This window comes from Thamnophis sirtalis, unplaced genomic scaffold (genome assembly GCF_051295495.1).
Source record: "Thamnophis sirtalis isolate CommonGarterSnake01/CBP01778 unplaced genomic scaffold, rThaSir2_p1.2 scaffold_9, whole genome shotgun sequence".
Classification (NCBI taxonomy): domain Eukaryota; kingdom Metazoa; phylum Chordata; class Lepidosauria; order Squamata; family Natricidae; genus Thamnophis; species Thamnophis sirtalis.
Window position 1 is genome coordinate 46,691,826 of NW_028261389.1, and position 15,640 is coordinate 46,707,465.

The following is a 15,640-nucleotide window of genomic DNA, read 5'->3' on the forward strand; positions in this document are numbered from 1 at the left end:
TATTCAAAAGTAAATCACTCGAGATCAGATTTGGCTGCTGGATAACATAAGTAATATAATTCCCTATACTCCCATGTAATTAACAAATTTCTGCCATCCAGATTAGATACTGGGAAACAAACCCAATGAACTAGAATCACTGGTCTCCAACCTTGGCAACTTTAAGACTTGTGGACTTCAACCCTCTGGGAGTTGAAGTCCACAGGTCTTAAAGTTGCCAAGGTTGGAGACCACTTGAACTAGATAACACTTGAATACTCTTATGCTAACAGGTTGAAAATGTGTGTGTGTGTGTGTGTGTGATATTTTTATTTAATTAATTTTAAGATGCTTCTGTTTTAGTGTTTTTAGATTTTTTCCAAATAAAATGTCTACTTGTAAGCCCAAGCAAAACTTGCGTGTGTGTGGGTGGGGGGATGAGTTACAAATAAAATCTTATAATTTAAAATTTATATAAAGGTAGTCTCCTCGACTAACGACCACAATTGGGCCCAAAATTTCTGTTGCTAAGGAAGACATTTGTTAAGTGAATTTTGCCCCCTTTTACAATGTTTCTTGCCATGGTTGTTATGTGAATCATGGCAGTTGTTAAATTAGTAACACGGTTGTTAGGTGGATCTGGATACCCCATTGACTTTGTTGGTCAGAAGGTCACAAAAGGGGATCACATGATCCTGGGACACTGCAACCATCATAATGTGAGTCAGTTACCTAGGGTCTGAATTTTGATCACATGATCAAGGGGATGCTGTAATAGTTGTAAGTGTGAAAAATGTTCATAACTCATTTTTTTCAGTGCTGTAACTTTGAACAATCACTATTGAGCTGTTGCAAGTTGGGGACTTGCTCCTTATTTATTAGTCTTGCTTCAGATATCACAGTTTAAATAATTCTTTAAATAAATAAGTTGCTTAACATGAAGACAGAAATAAAATAATCGAATCTAGAATATAGCAGCTTGCATATGGAAATATGGTAACAGGTATAATAGTATAATTATAGTATGTATAGTACAATTTGGCAAGTTTCATAGAAATTGTGTATATAGCCTGTTAAAAAGATCATTTCAGCCTTTTCCCAGGGGAAAGCAATAAATAGTATTTTTTTGCTAACATTTTTGTCATTTGAATCTAGCAGTACCAGTTACATTCACCATCCAGAATAATGCTGATTTAAAAAAAAAATGTTGCTTATAAATTTCACAGAATAAATAGGTCAGCTAGGAATGCTCTCTCCTGCTTTAATAAAGCATGGAATACACCAAATATTTTGTAAAATCCAAATGGCAAAAATAGATGGCAAAGTTTATAAGATAGTCTTCTAACAATGTAATTTAATTCTAATTGTGATGCACATATACTTCTATTCAGATTAAAATAATTCCTGAATCCACAGCACAAGTTTGATGTTTTGAACAGATTGTTGATCTACAGTGTTTTAAGGGCAGACACATCTATAACAAATTAAAACAGACCTGATATTGTTAAATTAGTAATGATAATTGTTAAGTCTAAAATAAAAGTTCATTATCCGGAATTCAGAAGCATTGTGAGAATGTAAACATTGTGCTTTATCTTAGTGCTGTATTTTGTGGCAAAGGTAAAATATTGATGTAGTTAATAATTGGATTATTGAGTTCTTTCTATATTGCAAAGTACAAGTTGAAGGTATCAAACACCGATACCATAACTCCCTAAATAACTCAAGATATACTACTAAATACCATGCTGTAAATCTCTTAAGTAGAAACCAACTACCAGTGGATAGATGTATAGTTTTATACATCCTATAACTACTCAACCCTCCCAGGAATTTACTTCCTGCTTTGCCTCTGCATGTTTGATCAGCTGTACAAAATCCTGTAACTCCTCCAGCTGCTGGCATGTGAAACCCCCCAGTAAATTGTAGATTTATGAACTATGTAAAATCTGCCTCAGAGCATTTTTGTGTGCATATTTCAGCTACTGCACATTACTTCCTAAAATGATTGCAACTCAATTAAGCTAGTATTTATAAAATGGTAGGAAAGTTAATGTCAACTTTGTCTCCCTCCTTGCAGCTAGATTAGAAGCAGTTACTCCAAATAAAAGAATCTAAAAAAGAGTATTTATTAAAATGCTAAGATTACAAGACAAGATTTCAGTGAGCATTTTCCATTTTTCCAATACAGCGGGTGAATACTTGTCTCTTTTGTGAAGGAGATGCTGTCTGAATCTTCTGGTTGCTCTGGTACCCTTCATCTTTATTATCATAAAAACCAATTACATTTCAGTATTTTATCTTAGGATCCCTTTAAATTCATGGTTGCAAAGAATAAAAAAGCTATTTGTTTTTCAATGCAGAGGAAATCTTCAATATTTCCTCTTCCTACTTCAATGCAGAGGAAAGTATCAATATTTAGAGCAAAGAAAGTAGAGAAACATGCCAAAGCTTGAACATAATTCAAGCTTTGGCATATTCCTCTACTTTCTTTACTCTAAATATTGATACTAACTTTTCAATTGTTGATATTCTACCACCGGAAGACAATATTGGAAAAGAAAAATAGCCTTATTATGAAAGATTTATGTGGAAGAAGCACCCACACAATAAGTTAATTTCCCAATGCAGAAAAAATTATCTTATTTCGGTCAGGTTTCTCATTCCTTCCAGTCCTTTTATGGCACAGTTGCAATTAATATAACAATAAAAGAATCCCTAATCACAGTATGAAAAAAACAGAATGAAAATTACCAGTCCTGATAAGGGTCTAAGATTTTTCTAGAGGAGGCATGGATATTCTTCAAACAGGAAATAGTAGTCACTGTACATATTTAGTGTTCCTTTCTCAGCTACATATGAGGGAGGAAACCACTGTACATATCCGAAAGGTGATGATGGGCTAGAAACATGAGTAATTCAAATTAAAATTGAAAGGCCTTTTTGGAGCCAATGGAATTCAATAAGAAACCACCTGCTTTAAACCTTTATTTGAAAAAAAACCGTATTAATCACACAATGCCTCATAAATGTAGACATCGAGTGTCCTTCACACTTCTAAAGGGGAACAAGAATCCCCTTTTCTTAGGGGAATATTAAAAAGAATTGAAGTACTGATATAGTGGATGCTGTAGTGTATACACTGCAATTCAAATTGGAATATAGGCTGGATCTTGTTAATTCAAATTCAAAATGATGGGTAGATTAGATCATGTGCTAATAACATTCCCAAAAACCATGATCACCCTGATAAGGAACTAGTAGGTGTTCATCTACTCTTTCTGTCTTTGAAGATTGGCAAGATGAAAGGAATTGGGAGAAAAGCATAAAACCCTTCCCCCTTGGTCAAGAAATAATACAACATACAATCTCTCATCTTGGACTCAAATGTATTTTGCTGTGGCAATTTGTTTTAGGTTTTGGAAATAAAGTTTGAAATTTCATTTTCTGAGGTCTGGTGGTATCAATCAAGAAACCAAACTTGATATTGGATTCCCTTCAAATATATTAGTGCTTTTAAGGATATATTATATTTTGTCCTGGAAGAATGAATTGTCCATGAATGATCATGTCCTGCTTTGATTTACTTGATGGGTATTTTTGCTATCACATCCATTCTGAAGTTCCCAAGTGTATTATGTAAACCCCCAATGTCAGGTTAAGCGATTCTGATAGCATTATTGATAACAATTATTCTCTGCAGTGCTTGAAAGGAAATTCGCTTTCTCATCATAGTAACTTTCTGATTTAAAAGTAATATTTTGAGTTGCCATCTATAAACATGGAAGAGTCAATATATCAGGGAAGTGATGAACCATGTTCTATACCTTACGTTTTGCCCCCTTCCATTCAATTGTATCAGATTCTTGGAGAATGCCTGGACAAGTTCCTTCAGTTTTCTTGTCAAGATTTTTCAGGTTTGCCACTGCCTCTTTCCTAGGGCTCAGAGAAAGTGACTAGTTCAGTCACCTAGTTTGCTTTGTGACTAAGGTAGGAGTAGAACTCAGAGTCTCTTTAGTTCTCTCTATCCTGATGCCTTAACCACTGCACTAACTGTGACCCATGTCCTGAGGAAGAAGTCAAAGCACCTGGGATTTGTGGCAAAATTATAAAAGTTGTTCATTTCTATAGAGCTAGATTAAATCTTGTAATTTATAGGTAAGCAATTAAAGTTTTTTCTAAGTGTTTTTATACTGTATAGATTTCTAGCACTGCATCTAAATGTATGCCTGCATGAGTCAAAAAAGGTCAATTTTGTAAAAAAAAAGCATATAAATAGCCCTATCTATAGAAAGGCAGACCAAGTTACAGAGGAGTGTGATGTTTGCCATGGAAAAAAGTGGATGGATACTAAAACGGATAATCAGAATTCTGATAAACATGAATGTCTTAGAATGACAGATGTGGTATCTTCTTAATCCATTAGTTTCAAAAAAGCCTGGGAGCTAAGGATAGTCCAAGAAAACAAAGCAGTCAGATAGGCACAAAAGAAACAGTTAAGAGAAACAGAACCTTATCTAGGATGAAAGAAGGGAAATGACTGGAAGGAATGAGAAGCCAAATACAAAGATCTAGTTATGCATTCTCTCCTTTCTGGGGCAAGACAAAATCAACCTATTGTGTTGATTTCTTCAGTGCACCAACCATGGAATATTCACATTTCTCAGTGGATACAGATCAAACTCTGCAGAATTTCTATTGAAACAAATCATAGGTATCTTTAGTAGTACAAAGCCATATCTTAGATATATAGGCAATGGGATATCCTTCAAACATTTACACTACTGTTCCCACAATGTTTCACCATTGCCTATACTGGCTTGTCCTTATGGAGCTGAGATACTAGTTGGGGCTACCAATTGGGTCAATGGAAAAAGAGGTTGGAGATGTATAAAACTGACAGGCTCTTTATAGAATAAATTCTGCTATTTGGATAATTTTAACATTTCATTAATGAGATTAAAACATTACACAAAACAATCTGTTACAGAACAGGTAGTTGTAATGCAAGCCCTTGCATGGCAATCCAATTTATTGAACTACTGATGCTAAGTCATACAAAATTGCACCACTTTTAATTAAGGCTTTTAGTTTACATTTGGCCACCTCAAAGCAGTTGTAACATTAGGTTGTCAATTTAAATACTGTGGCTCCCTGTTGGATTTTACACACAATCTTTACACCCAAACAATGCATACAAAGCAACAAGGCATTGTTAAATAAATCTGCAAAAAGGTAATTACTGCAACTTAGGCCTTGGGACCAATTACACATGATTAAAATTACTTCCCACATTCACATCCACAGTACTCGTCCACCATTTAATATCTCAACCAAAACGTTACACATGTAAAACAATCACTAACAGGCAAAAGTACTAAACCTGTATATTTGGTATTGCAAATACACTTATGCATGAGCAAGCAAGGGAATTCACAGTGAGAATCTACAGCTGCAGAAGCCCAAAAATGATTTACAAAAAATTGTTAAATCATTAAAAAATTGTTTTAAAATATACACTTCTTGTTGTAGACCCCCACTGTACACACAACTATAAACATTGTTCCCTATGTAAACAAGGAAAAGGAAACATACGATAAAAGGTTGAAAAATCTGGACATTTCCTTCCCAACAGATATTAAAGGCAATGTCTTTAGACAGACATTATACTGAAAGGACTCATTTTAAAGACACTAGTTCACTGTCTCCACAGGTTTTTTTTATCCTAAAATTAAAAAACTATATAGCTGTTGTGTTAATCAAAGCGCTTTTGTACAATACAATGATGATCCTGTATTTTTTAAAAAAGTTACAATAAGCTACAAATACCAATGAAGCAAAGTTATCTGGAGTAGTCTATATAGGAGCTCTTTGGACTTTCTTTTATTATGCTAAAATAGTGGTGCTTTTATGATTTACATTATTGTACTCTCCAATAGGAAGTATGGGGTTTGTTGCAGTATACAGTACGGGTTTCATACATGTACAACATTGGTAGATGAACAATGTCTCTCACTGGTAATACTGGATGTAGGCTCTGGTTTTACCAGTTGCATACATTTAGATTATGTATACGTAGAAATCTCTTGTGACACTGGAAAGTGATTAGAATGTGCAAACTGATGTAGCTGTCATCCATTTTATAAGGGTACCACCACAGGAAAGTCCATTTAAGATGTTGGTAGTTTTAATAAAGTTGGAATGCTGGCACTGTTGTAGTCGGCAACAGTTCTTCAGACCTGCAGCAAAGAAAAACAGAGAATTAGCTGCTATAGTTACCTACAGCTAAAGAGAACTCCTGCTCTTAAATTGTCAAAAGCATTAGTTTATTTGTGTAACTTGGATTATGTACTATTCTTAATTAATTCAACAACTCAAGCATTTGATCCACAATAGTTATGAACTTGCAGGAGCTTCTTCCAGGCAACAGATTTTATGAAAAAGCGCACTTAAAATTCTTTTTATTTACATTATCCCTTTTATTTAAAATAAGCAGATAGATATTTTACTAGGTCAAAATTGAAGTAATATCGCATTCACCTAGCACTTTATAGGATTCGCTTTGGGCCCCCCCTTTTTTTTGTAAAACCCCAAATCTTCTAACATATATCTATATATTCCGTGACCCGTCAAAACCGCGGAGGACAAAATCGCGCTCGACGAAAGCGCGCATGTGACGTCATCACAGCGCGATGAAAAAAATTAAAAATTGAAATAAAATTAAAATTAAAGCAAGCCAATTCACATAAAGGTAAGGGTTAGGGTTAGGTTAAGGGTTAGGGTTAGAGCGTTAGGGTTACGTTTAGCGTTAGGTTAAGGGTTAGCGTTAGGTTTAGCGTTACGTTAACGGTTAGGTTTAGGGTTAGATTTAGGGTTAGGTTTAGGGTTAGGTTTGGGGGGGTTAGGGTAAGGTTTTTGCTTTATTTTTACATTTTTCAATCACAGCGCGATGTTTTCGTCGCGCTGTGATGACGTCAAATGCGCGCTTTCATCGAGCGCGATTTTGTCCTCCGCGGTTTTGTGGTGGAACCATATATTCAGGAAGTGAGGATTCCATTCTTCCATTGGCTGGTGGACACCAACTGATAAAAGTTCAAACACCAACTCTACAAATACCAACCTAAGCAAATGAACAGGAAGATGGTAATGAAGCTTATTTAACTAACAGAAGAATAAAAGTGGATAGAACGTAAGCACTTCCAAGTTTAATAGGCCTGGCTAAAGAACTGAACACCAAATGAGAAGATTGTTTTGGGTTGTGCTGTAACGAAGAGCAAACAATTGCTGGTTAAATAAGAAGATGTTATTATTTCAAGATAACGTAGCAAGCATGATACAATAATATTTATTCAACTTTGAAAATTTCAGGAGATAATTACAAAACCTAGGAATTGTGAGCTGTTTTCAAATATTTAACTGCTAAGTAAAATATGATTTAAAATAAAATGCTGCTCTACTTCAATCAACAAAAATAATTTGTCAAATGAGGCAGGAAGGGGGATTCTTCTCCACATTACAATGCATCTTACATTAGTAATATCTGTTCTAGAGAGTTTCTTTTTTGGGGGGGCGAAACACAGAGAGGAGAGAAAGTACAGTACTTCTGTTCCAGCGAAGTCCACTACTCGTTTTAATTTTTTTACAGCTGCTAAATCTTCTAGTAATAAGAAACAAATCTCATTTTCTGCTCATCTTATTGAAGCCTAATTTCAAAATGGTATTACTCTCATATAAGCAGTCCTCACAAGGGCAAGCAAATTATTTTAGTGAAAATGCTTAATGGTTCCTTGAACTTCAAATAGATGGATTTTTTTTAAAAGGATGAAATTAAAGAAACAGGCCCAGAAAAATTTCTAAAGTATTTAAATCCAAGTGATTTTACCATTAGAGAGATGTGTAAAATGGAAATAACATCATCATAAGATTCACTTCAAATTATACTTTTTAGTACTATATTTTCACCAAGATTTAGTATACTTCTAAAGATATTTTGAAGCATTCAAACAGGTAACACATTTTGAAAATTAAGTAATTCTTAGGATGCACTTTATTCATTATGAGCAATAACAATGAACTTATCAATAAAAATGAATTAGAAATTGACATTTTAAACTATTCTAATTATGAAAACAAAACCAGCTTGGTCCCACAATCAAGAAACTCACAGTTTATAAGTATTGCTTGAGGTTTGGTATAACTTTGGTGGAGAGTTCCTTAACAGATTATTGTAACACTAAAATGGAACATTCTGAATATTCAGAGTTCACAACAGGCCTCTTTCCAAACCAGAGTTTCTAGAAGGCTAATCTGTGAGCCAAAACCTTTTGTGGTTATGAGAATATTCTTATTTTGGAGGCTCCTTTATTCACTGTGGAAAACTAGTAGTACCCACAAGATTTCAATGGTCCAGCATTTGGAAAATGGAACAATAATCTGATTTACAGAATACTGAAATGAATTTCAAGACAAGAATATCTTTAAAATCTTGTAGCTCAATGCACTTATTTTGTGCTAGCTTGCCAACATAAGGAAATAGGACAAGTTGTGAAGGTTCATATAACTTAAATCTACTGAAGTGAGCTTAGCTCACTTAGTGCTGGAATTAGACAATTTTATATACATACATATATATCTGTATCTCTATAATATTTCATACTTTAAAGCTGTGGTGGCGAACCTTTGGCACGCATGCCACAGGTGGCACGTGGAGCCATCTCTGAGGGCACATGAGCTCTTGCCCTAGGTCAGCTGCAGCGCGCATGAGCACGCCGGCGAGCTGATTTTCACCCTTCAAAAGGCCTCCGAAGGGCTGAGGGAGGGCGTTTTCGCGTTTTCGCCCTCCCCAGGCTTCAGGAAAGCCTCTAAAACCTGGGGAGGGCAAAAAACGGGCCTATCGGAAGTTCGGAAATGGGTCGCTTCCGGAGGGCCTCTGGGGTGCCGGGGGAGGCTGTTTTTGCCCTTCCCAGACTTCAGAAGGGTGACGGGGGTCATGCACGCATGCACAGGGGGGGAGTGGGGGTGGTGTCATGCATACATTTATGAGAGGTGTGCAGAGGGGATTGAATTATGGGTATGGGCATCCGCGCGCGTGTTATTGCATGCCGTGCACGCTTTCAACACCCGAGCCAAAAAAGGTTAACGGTGATTCGGAGAATGGATCCCAAAACAGATTTTATTTTTCACTATTGTCGATTATTAGATACTAGAATACAAGATGTGCCATCTTGCTAATTCTACGTATTAGTATACATGGTTTGCACAGGTAGCCAAATGTTCAGATTGGATTTAGCATTTTCATCCACCTATCAAGTCTTTCCTAAGGACATGAGATAGGTAGAAGCTCATGTCCGATAAAGTTAGAGGTACCACTGCAGCATAAGCTGTTCCGAGTAAAGTTTCCTTTGGCAATTGACTGATGGTGAATTTGTCAATGCCAGTGGTATTCAAGTGATGCTCCAGTTGTTTTGGAATTGCAATGAAGGTACCTATTATTACAGGTACTACCTTTGCTTTCTTTCACCACTCCACAGTCATTCTATTTCTGGTTTTTGTATTATCTTCTCCAGTTCTTCTCTCTAGTCTGCTATCTCCAGGTACTTTTTCTTATCAACAATTGTTACGTCTGGGATATTATATAGCAGTTGCCTGTCAGTTTGAATTCCAAAGTCCCAGAGTACTTTATCTTCTTTATCTTCTATTACTATCTGTATTTTATGTCCTACCAGTTCTTGCTTGCAAGCAGATGGTATTTTTTTATAAATCTTCAAATGCCCCATCATTGCTACTTTGTCATGCTGTTATTTGTAATAAGCCTGTGCAATCATCTTGCAGCAACTAAGCAGGTTATTATTATTATTTCAGTTCTCTTTTTAGACAGATATTGGAATGTAATAAGACCTTTATAGCCCAAATATCAAAGCATAATTCTCTATTATTTAAAAACTGCTCCAAGGACCAGCATGGAGCGTGACCCGTCAAAACCGCGGAGGACAAAATTGCGCTCGACGAAAGCACGCATGTGACGTCATCACAGCGCGATGAAAAAAATTAAAAATTGAAATAAAATTAAAATTAAAGCAAGCCGATTCACATAAAGGTAAGGGTTAGGTTTAGGTTTAGGGTTAAGGTTAGGGTTAGGTTAAGGGTTAGGGTTAGAGCGTTAGGGTTACATTTAGTGTTAGGTTAAGGGTTAGCGTTAGGTTTAGCGTTACGTTAACGGTTAGGTTTAGGGTTAGATTTAGGCTTAGGTTAAGGGTTAGGTTTGGGGGGGTTAGGGTAAGGTTTTCGCTTTATTTTTACATTTTTCGATCACAGCGCGATGTTTTCGTCGCGCTGTGATGACGTCAAATGCGCGCTTTCGTCGAGCGCGATTTTGTCCTCCGCGGTTTTGTGGTGGAACCGCATGGAGTTCTACCAAAGTTCTGCTGCATGAAGGACATTATAATAATTAAAGCTTTTCTTTTATATTTGAATGCGGGACATTTGGATCCAAGATAAACAGTGTATAATTTCCATTTATATATAAGGGATTCATATTATTTAATACTTCAAGAAGAACTTTAAAAATTCAATATAATATTTTATAATTTACCACTAGAAGTAACTTTTATAGTAGGCTATCTTCCACTTGCAATCTTACCTGGCTCAGTGCTACAGTACATACATGTATTAAAGTAACTGACATGATGACTTTTTGCGTGCTTTTCCAGGCACAGGAGTTTTTCTGTTAATTTGTCGCACAAGGTCATAAAAGATCTGTAAAGAAGAATTCATTTCATTTAATATAGAAATTAAATCCTGTTATACATATCTTGTAATGCAGGGGCCCCCAATCCGTGAGCCGCAGTTCTCTACCAGGCTGTGGCCTATTCACATCAGGGCCACGTTAGTGGTAGGTCGGTGTGCGCGCACATAGTCTGACTCATACAAATAGCAGGCACTGGTGCTTGCAGCCCCACTCGTGTGGGTGGTGGTGTTCGCAGCTCACTCACCCAAGTAGTGTGTGTGCATGTCCACAGTTCACAAAAATAAAGCTGTGTGTGCATATGTGTATAAGTGCCTGCGTCTTGTACAAAATCATCCCCTCTTACCCACCCGCATGCCGGGGCACCAACCATGAAAGGTTGGGGGACACTGTTGTAATGCATTAAACTGGATCATGATTAGCCTTAGCAACAGTCCCATTTAACTTATGTAATATTTTAAAATTTCTGTTATACTGAAGTAGGGACATACTGTCTTCCTCATTTATTCTTCTTATTTGCTATGAAAATATGCTGCAATGCACCACTTGCAGAACTATGAAGTCCTATGTGCTGCACAAGAAGGGAATAAACCTACTACAAAATTATATAGCTCTATATTACGATGATACTTATTTGAGAAATTTTCAAGATATTTAGTTATCAATTGTATGTCTTTTCAAATATTCCTCCCAGTTAAAGCAGACTGGGCAAAAGTGATTCATTCATTCATTCATAAACGCAGGCTGCGTCATAACCCCAAGTCTTAATTTTAAAATTCTAAAACCATGATATTAAATAATATCTACTTCATCGTGCTATTTATTCAGAATTCCCAGTCTTCACTTAAGTACTACTAAAATTAATGATTAACATAGCTCACTAAATTAACCACCATTTTGAAACAAAAATGTCTTACATTTTAAATTAGAAAGGAATATACGGCCATTCTGTAAGCATATTCACCTATGGGCGAATAGGTGGCAATATAAATTCAATAAACAAACAAACAAACAAACATTGACAAATACTGTTAATGAAGAAGAAGTGTGCCTTGGACAAATAAAAATATTATAAATACTTTATTCTCTTTACCTCATTAACATTTATCTTTGATTTTGCAGAAGATTCTAAAAATGCACAATTATTCCACTGCCTTGCTAAATTTTGTCCTTGTTCCTTTCCCACAACTCGTTCATCTTCCAAGTCGCACTTATTGCCAACCAGAATCATTGGAACCTAAAATGACAAAACAATGTACATGTATTAAAATGATACATGATTTACTGAATGGCTATTAGAAATTGGGTGTTATAAAAGCAATTAAATATATTTTAAAAATAAATTATTTGAAAATTAAATGGTAAAGGTTCTTGAACTATCACAGTGATGCTCACAGTAATGACAATAAAAGTTATCTCTTATTTTTCTTTCAATGAAGTTGAAAAGTTTTCATAAGAAAATTGTGTTTTCAATTTTCTTGATTTTAATGTAGTTTATGTAAACTCAAATTTATTCAGCAACCATTTTGCATGTAATCAGAGATGTAGAAAAATAAACATACATACAGGGTTTCGAAACTACTTACACAACTCAGGATGATTATGAAGGGATTGCAAGGAAAGGAATACCAAGAAACATTGATGGAGTGGATGAGATTCTCAAAATAGATTAGAATTATAAAGAACAAAATTATGAATAAATGCTCATGCTGGAAGGAAGGATAGAAAATTGTAGTGAAACATTTGAATGAGGTATAAAATACAATATTTCCTTTTCTTATTTGATGCTTTTAATTTCTTACTATTTGTTTCTCATTTCCTGTGCTTTGCATATGGGTATGTATGCATGCATGTAAGGTACCTACTTCACCAAATTACAAGTCAAAGATATTACAGAACTTTCCACTGAAGTTTTCAAGTTTTAGATTTTGTTTTCTGTTATTATGGTAATTAATGTTCCAGAAAGATGCATTTGTTCAATGAATGGTATTACAGAAAAATGCAATTTGTTACAATTATTCCATTTTTATGTATATTCTAGGCTATTTTAGCCATTTTAAGATTCATTTGAAATTTCTAATGCAATGTAATTTTAAAACATTTGTAATATCTTTCTGAAAAGAATGATTATATGGAGAAGGTTTTAATAACCCAGCATATAATTTCTGGTAACCTGCTGACACCAAAGTTGAAACTACCTTCAAACTAAAAAACAGGTAGCAATCAGCAGTTTCGAGTGTCCCATTGTTTATCTATGTTACACCATTGCTGTGCAAACTGTACTGACTTCTAGTTGCTTTCTGAGTACAATTCAAGGTGCATCTTTAAAGCATCACATGGCACAAGATCACTGCCTCTCCCTGAGGATGCCCACTCCAACAAGTTAGATAGGGTGAGAATGCTCAGGTCTCTTCCTTGATAAGCTGTTATGTGGTGGGCTCTAAGGTACCTATTTCCTATAACTGCTCCTACTTTCAAATAGCCTCCCATTCAAGAACTGGACAGGGCACTACACTTTTAATTTTCTTGAATGCCTTGAAGACCTTGTTCTACCCCAAGCATTAGGTTAGATGAGGATGAGCCAGTGAGTAGGGAGTATGGGTTATCAGTTATAATGGCACAATGTTTTATTAATCGTGTTATGAGCCAATAAGATTACTGAATGAGACTGTTATAAGATGTCTTATAAATAATAGATAAGACATTAAATAAAATAGAATACCAGCTAATAGCCCGAATCTGCAAGAATAAAGTCAGAAAAACTAAGGTTCAGAATGAACTAAGACTTGCAACAAATGCCAAATATAGCTTTAAAAGTTTATTTCCACATATAGAAAACAAGAAAAAAGTCAAGAAAACAATCAGTCTACTAATGGGAGAAATCAGCAAGGTGACAGGTAGCAGGGAAAAAAGGCATCTACTTAATATATTCTTTACATCCATCTTCTTGCAAAAGGGAAAAAAACGTTACTTACATCATCAGTGTCTTTGACTCGAAGAATTTGTTCTCGTAGATCCTGCAAATCATTAAATGTGGATTGTGCTGTGATGGAATAAACTAAAGCAAATCCTTGACCATTTTTCATGTAGAGGTCTCTCATTGCTGTAAATTGTTCCTATAATACAAAGAGAAATGGAGAATTCAAAACTGGCCTGTATTTTCCTTTTATATCAATATTATAAACATAAGCAACTATTGTTTAAATACAGATAACTTTTTACAGGTATTCCTTGTCTTATAACCTTTCATTTAGTGACTGTTCAAAGTTACAACAACTGAAAAGGTAACTTATCACCATTTTCACACTTACCATTGCGCCCTCCCATGATAAAAAATTGTATGCTTGGCAACTGATTCATATTTATGATGACTACAGTGTCCCGGGGTCATGTGTATCAACACTGCACCGTAAAGCATAGGCATTCCAGGAAGCCCTAGGCCTGCAGCATGAAAGGCAGTTGCCCCAGCCCTGCAGGATGAAGCATAGTCACCCAGGAGTGTGGGGCAAAGCTGCAGCTGCCCTAGAAAGTTCCAGCCCAGGTCCTTAGCATGAAGAGAAGTTGTCCCAGGAAACCCTAGCAGCATGGTACAAAGCTGTAATTGCCTCAGGAAGCCCCAGTCTGGCACTGTAGTGCAAAGTTTCACATATCCCAGATGACCTTCACTGTCTCTTCTTCCTCCTGCTGCTGATGATATGCGATTGGCCTGGCTCTTAGTGAATCACCTGCTGGCTGCACCAGGCCTTCTTCCTGAGGCTGCACCTACCCCTTGTTCAAACTGCACATGGCCTTTCTTTCAAATCATTCAACTTTTGAATGCTTTTTCTTCAAAGATAATTATTTCTTAAGAATGTATTATAAAATGGTGAAATGACATTAAATGAACTTCAGTTGCCTAACTAGGTAGAAACAATAGCAAATTTAACATCATGCTATGCTGTACATAGATAACACTTATATTAAGCTGTTGCCAGTGTACCAAGGATTTCTCCAATTCCTTGAACCAGTCTGGGAATCATGACTGATGGAAAGGATAGTAATCAAATGCCAACATACTATGTAATATCTGAACTCTTTTTAAATAGGTACCAAATATCAAAATTCTAGTACAACTGAAATTTTAAATGGCAATCCAATCACCTTTCTAAACTGAAAACATAGCTTACACCTCACATTTTCTCTTTCCTCTTGAAATTAGTCTTATTTTACAGGAATGTTATTTGTATGCTTGTAACTAAATAACAGCGATAAAAATAATTTGTGATTTCTTAAGTAACATGCTATTTGAAATCAGAAATACCATTTTATTTCATAAAGTTGTACAGTAGCTTCATTTTACATACCGTTCCTGCTGTGTCTAGGATTTCAAGCATACATTGTTGTGCATCTACTTCAACTTGCTGTCAAAAGAACAGAAGCAAAGTTTTACTGAAGCATAAATAGTTAATTGACTTTATTAAATATATCCACAATGCAAGGAGGTTTGCTCTTGGCATGTTCAAAGAAGTTGGCAAACTGTTAAAGGATAAAGGTTTATGTAATATGACAGCAAAATTACTGCTACTGAAATCAAATCCATTCATCTTGTTGCAGATTTTCTTATTCTTTTTTCTTATACTTTGTCCAGCATTATGAATTTCTAATAGCAGTTTCCTAGTTTTTCTTGAACTCCCATTTCTTTACACCCAATTCTTTCAATCAAAAGCCTTTGAACTCTACATACATCTTTATTACTCCATCATGCTTTCTTCTTTGAAGTGCTAAGACTATTTTTCTTAATATTAAGTACTAAGTAAATTTATAATTTAAAAAATGCACATACCTTTCTGTAGGAATCTTCTATCGTTGGATCATATTTTTCAACAAATATTCCTTGAACGAACTGTACAGTCTACAATAAAAGGCAGGGTGTACACA

The 15,640-nt window shown here is 35.5% G+C and overlaps 1 protein-coding gene across 2 annotated transcripts in view; it reads right to left on the bottom strand.

Annotated features, from left to right (window-relative positions):
* Positions 1-4,978: 4,978 nt before the first annotated feature.
* RAP1B (RAP1B, member of RAS oncogene family) overlaps positions 4,979-15,640 on the bottom strand; it is a 28,231-nt gene continuing 17,569 nt past the window's right edge. For both annotated transcript variants that reach the window (XM_014061749.2, XM_087723464.1), the window contains exons 3-8: positions 15,546-15,614; positions 15,067-15,123; positions 13,699-13,839; positions 11,817-11,960; positions 10,619-10,734; positions 4,979-6,218 (exon numbers count right to left, since the gene is read on the bottom strand). In XM_014061749.2, the coding sequence (XP_013917224.1) occupies positions 10,648-10,734; positions 11,817-11,960; positions 13,699-13,839; positions 15,067-15,123; positions 15,546-15,614 (498 nt within the window). In that variant the 3' untranslated portion in view covers positions 4,979-6,218; positions 10,619-10,647. The remainder of the gene's footprint in view (positions 6,219-10,618; positions 10,735-11,816; positions 11,961-13,698; positions 13,840-15,066; positions 15,124-15,545; positions 15,615-15,640) is intronic.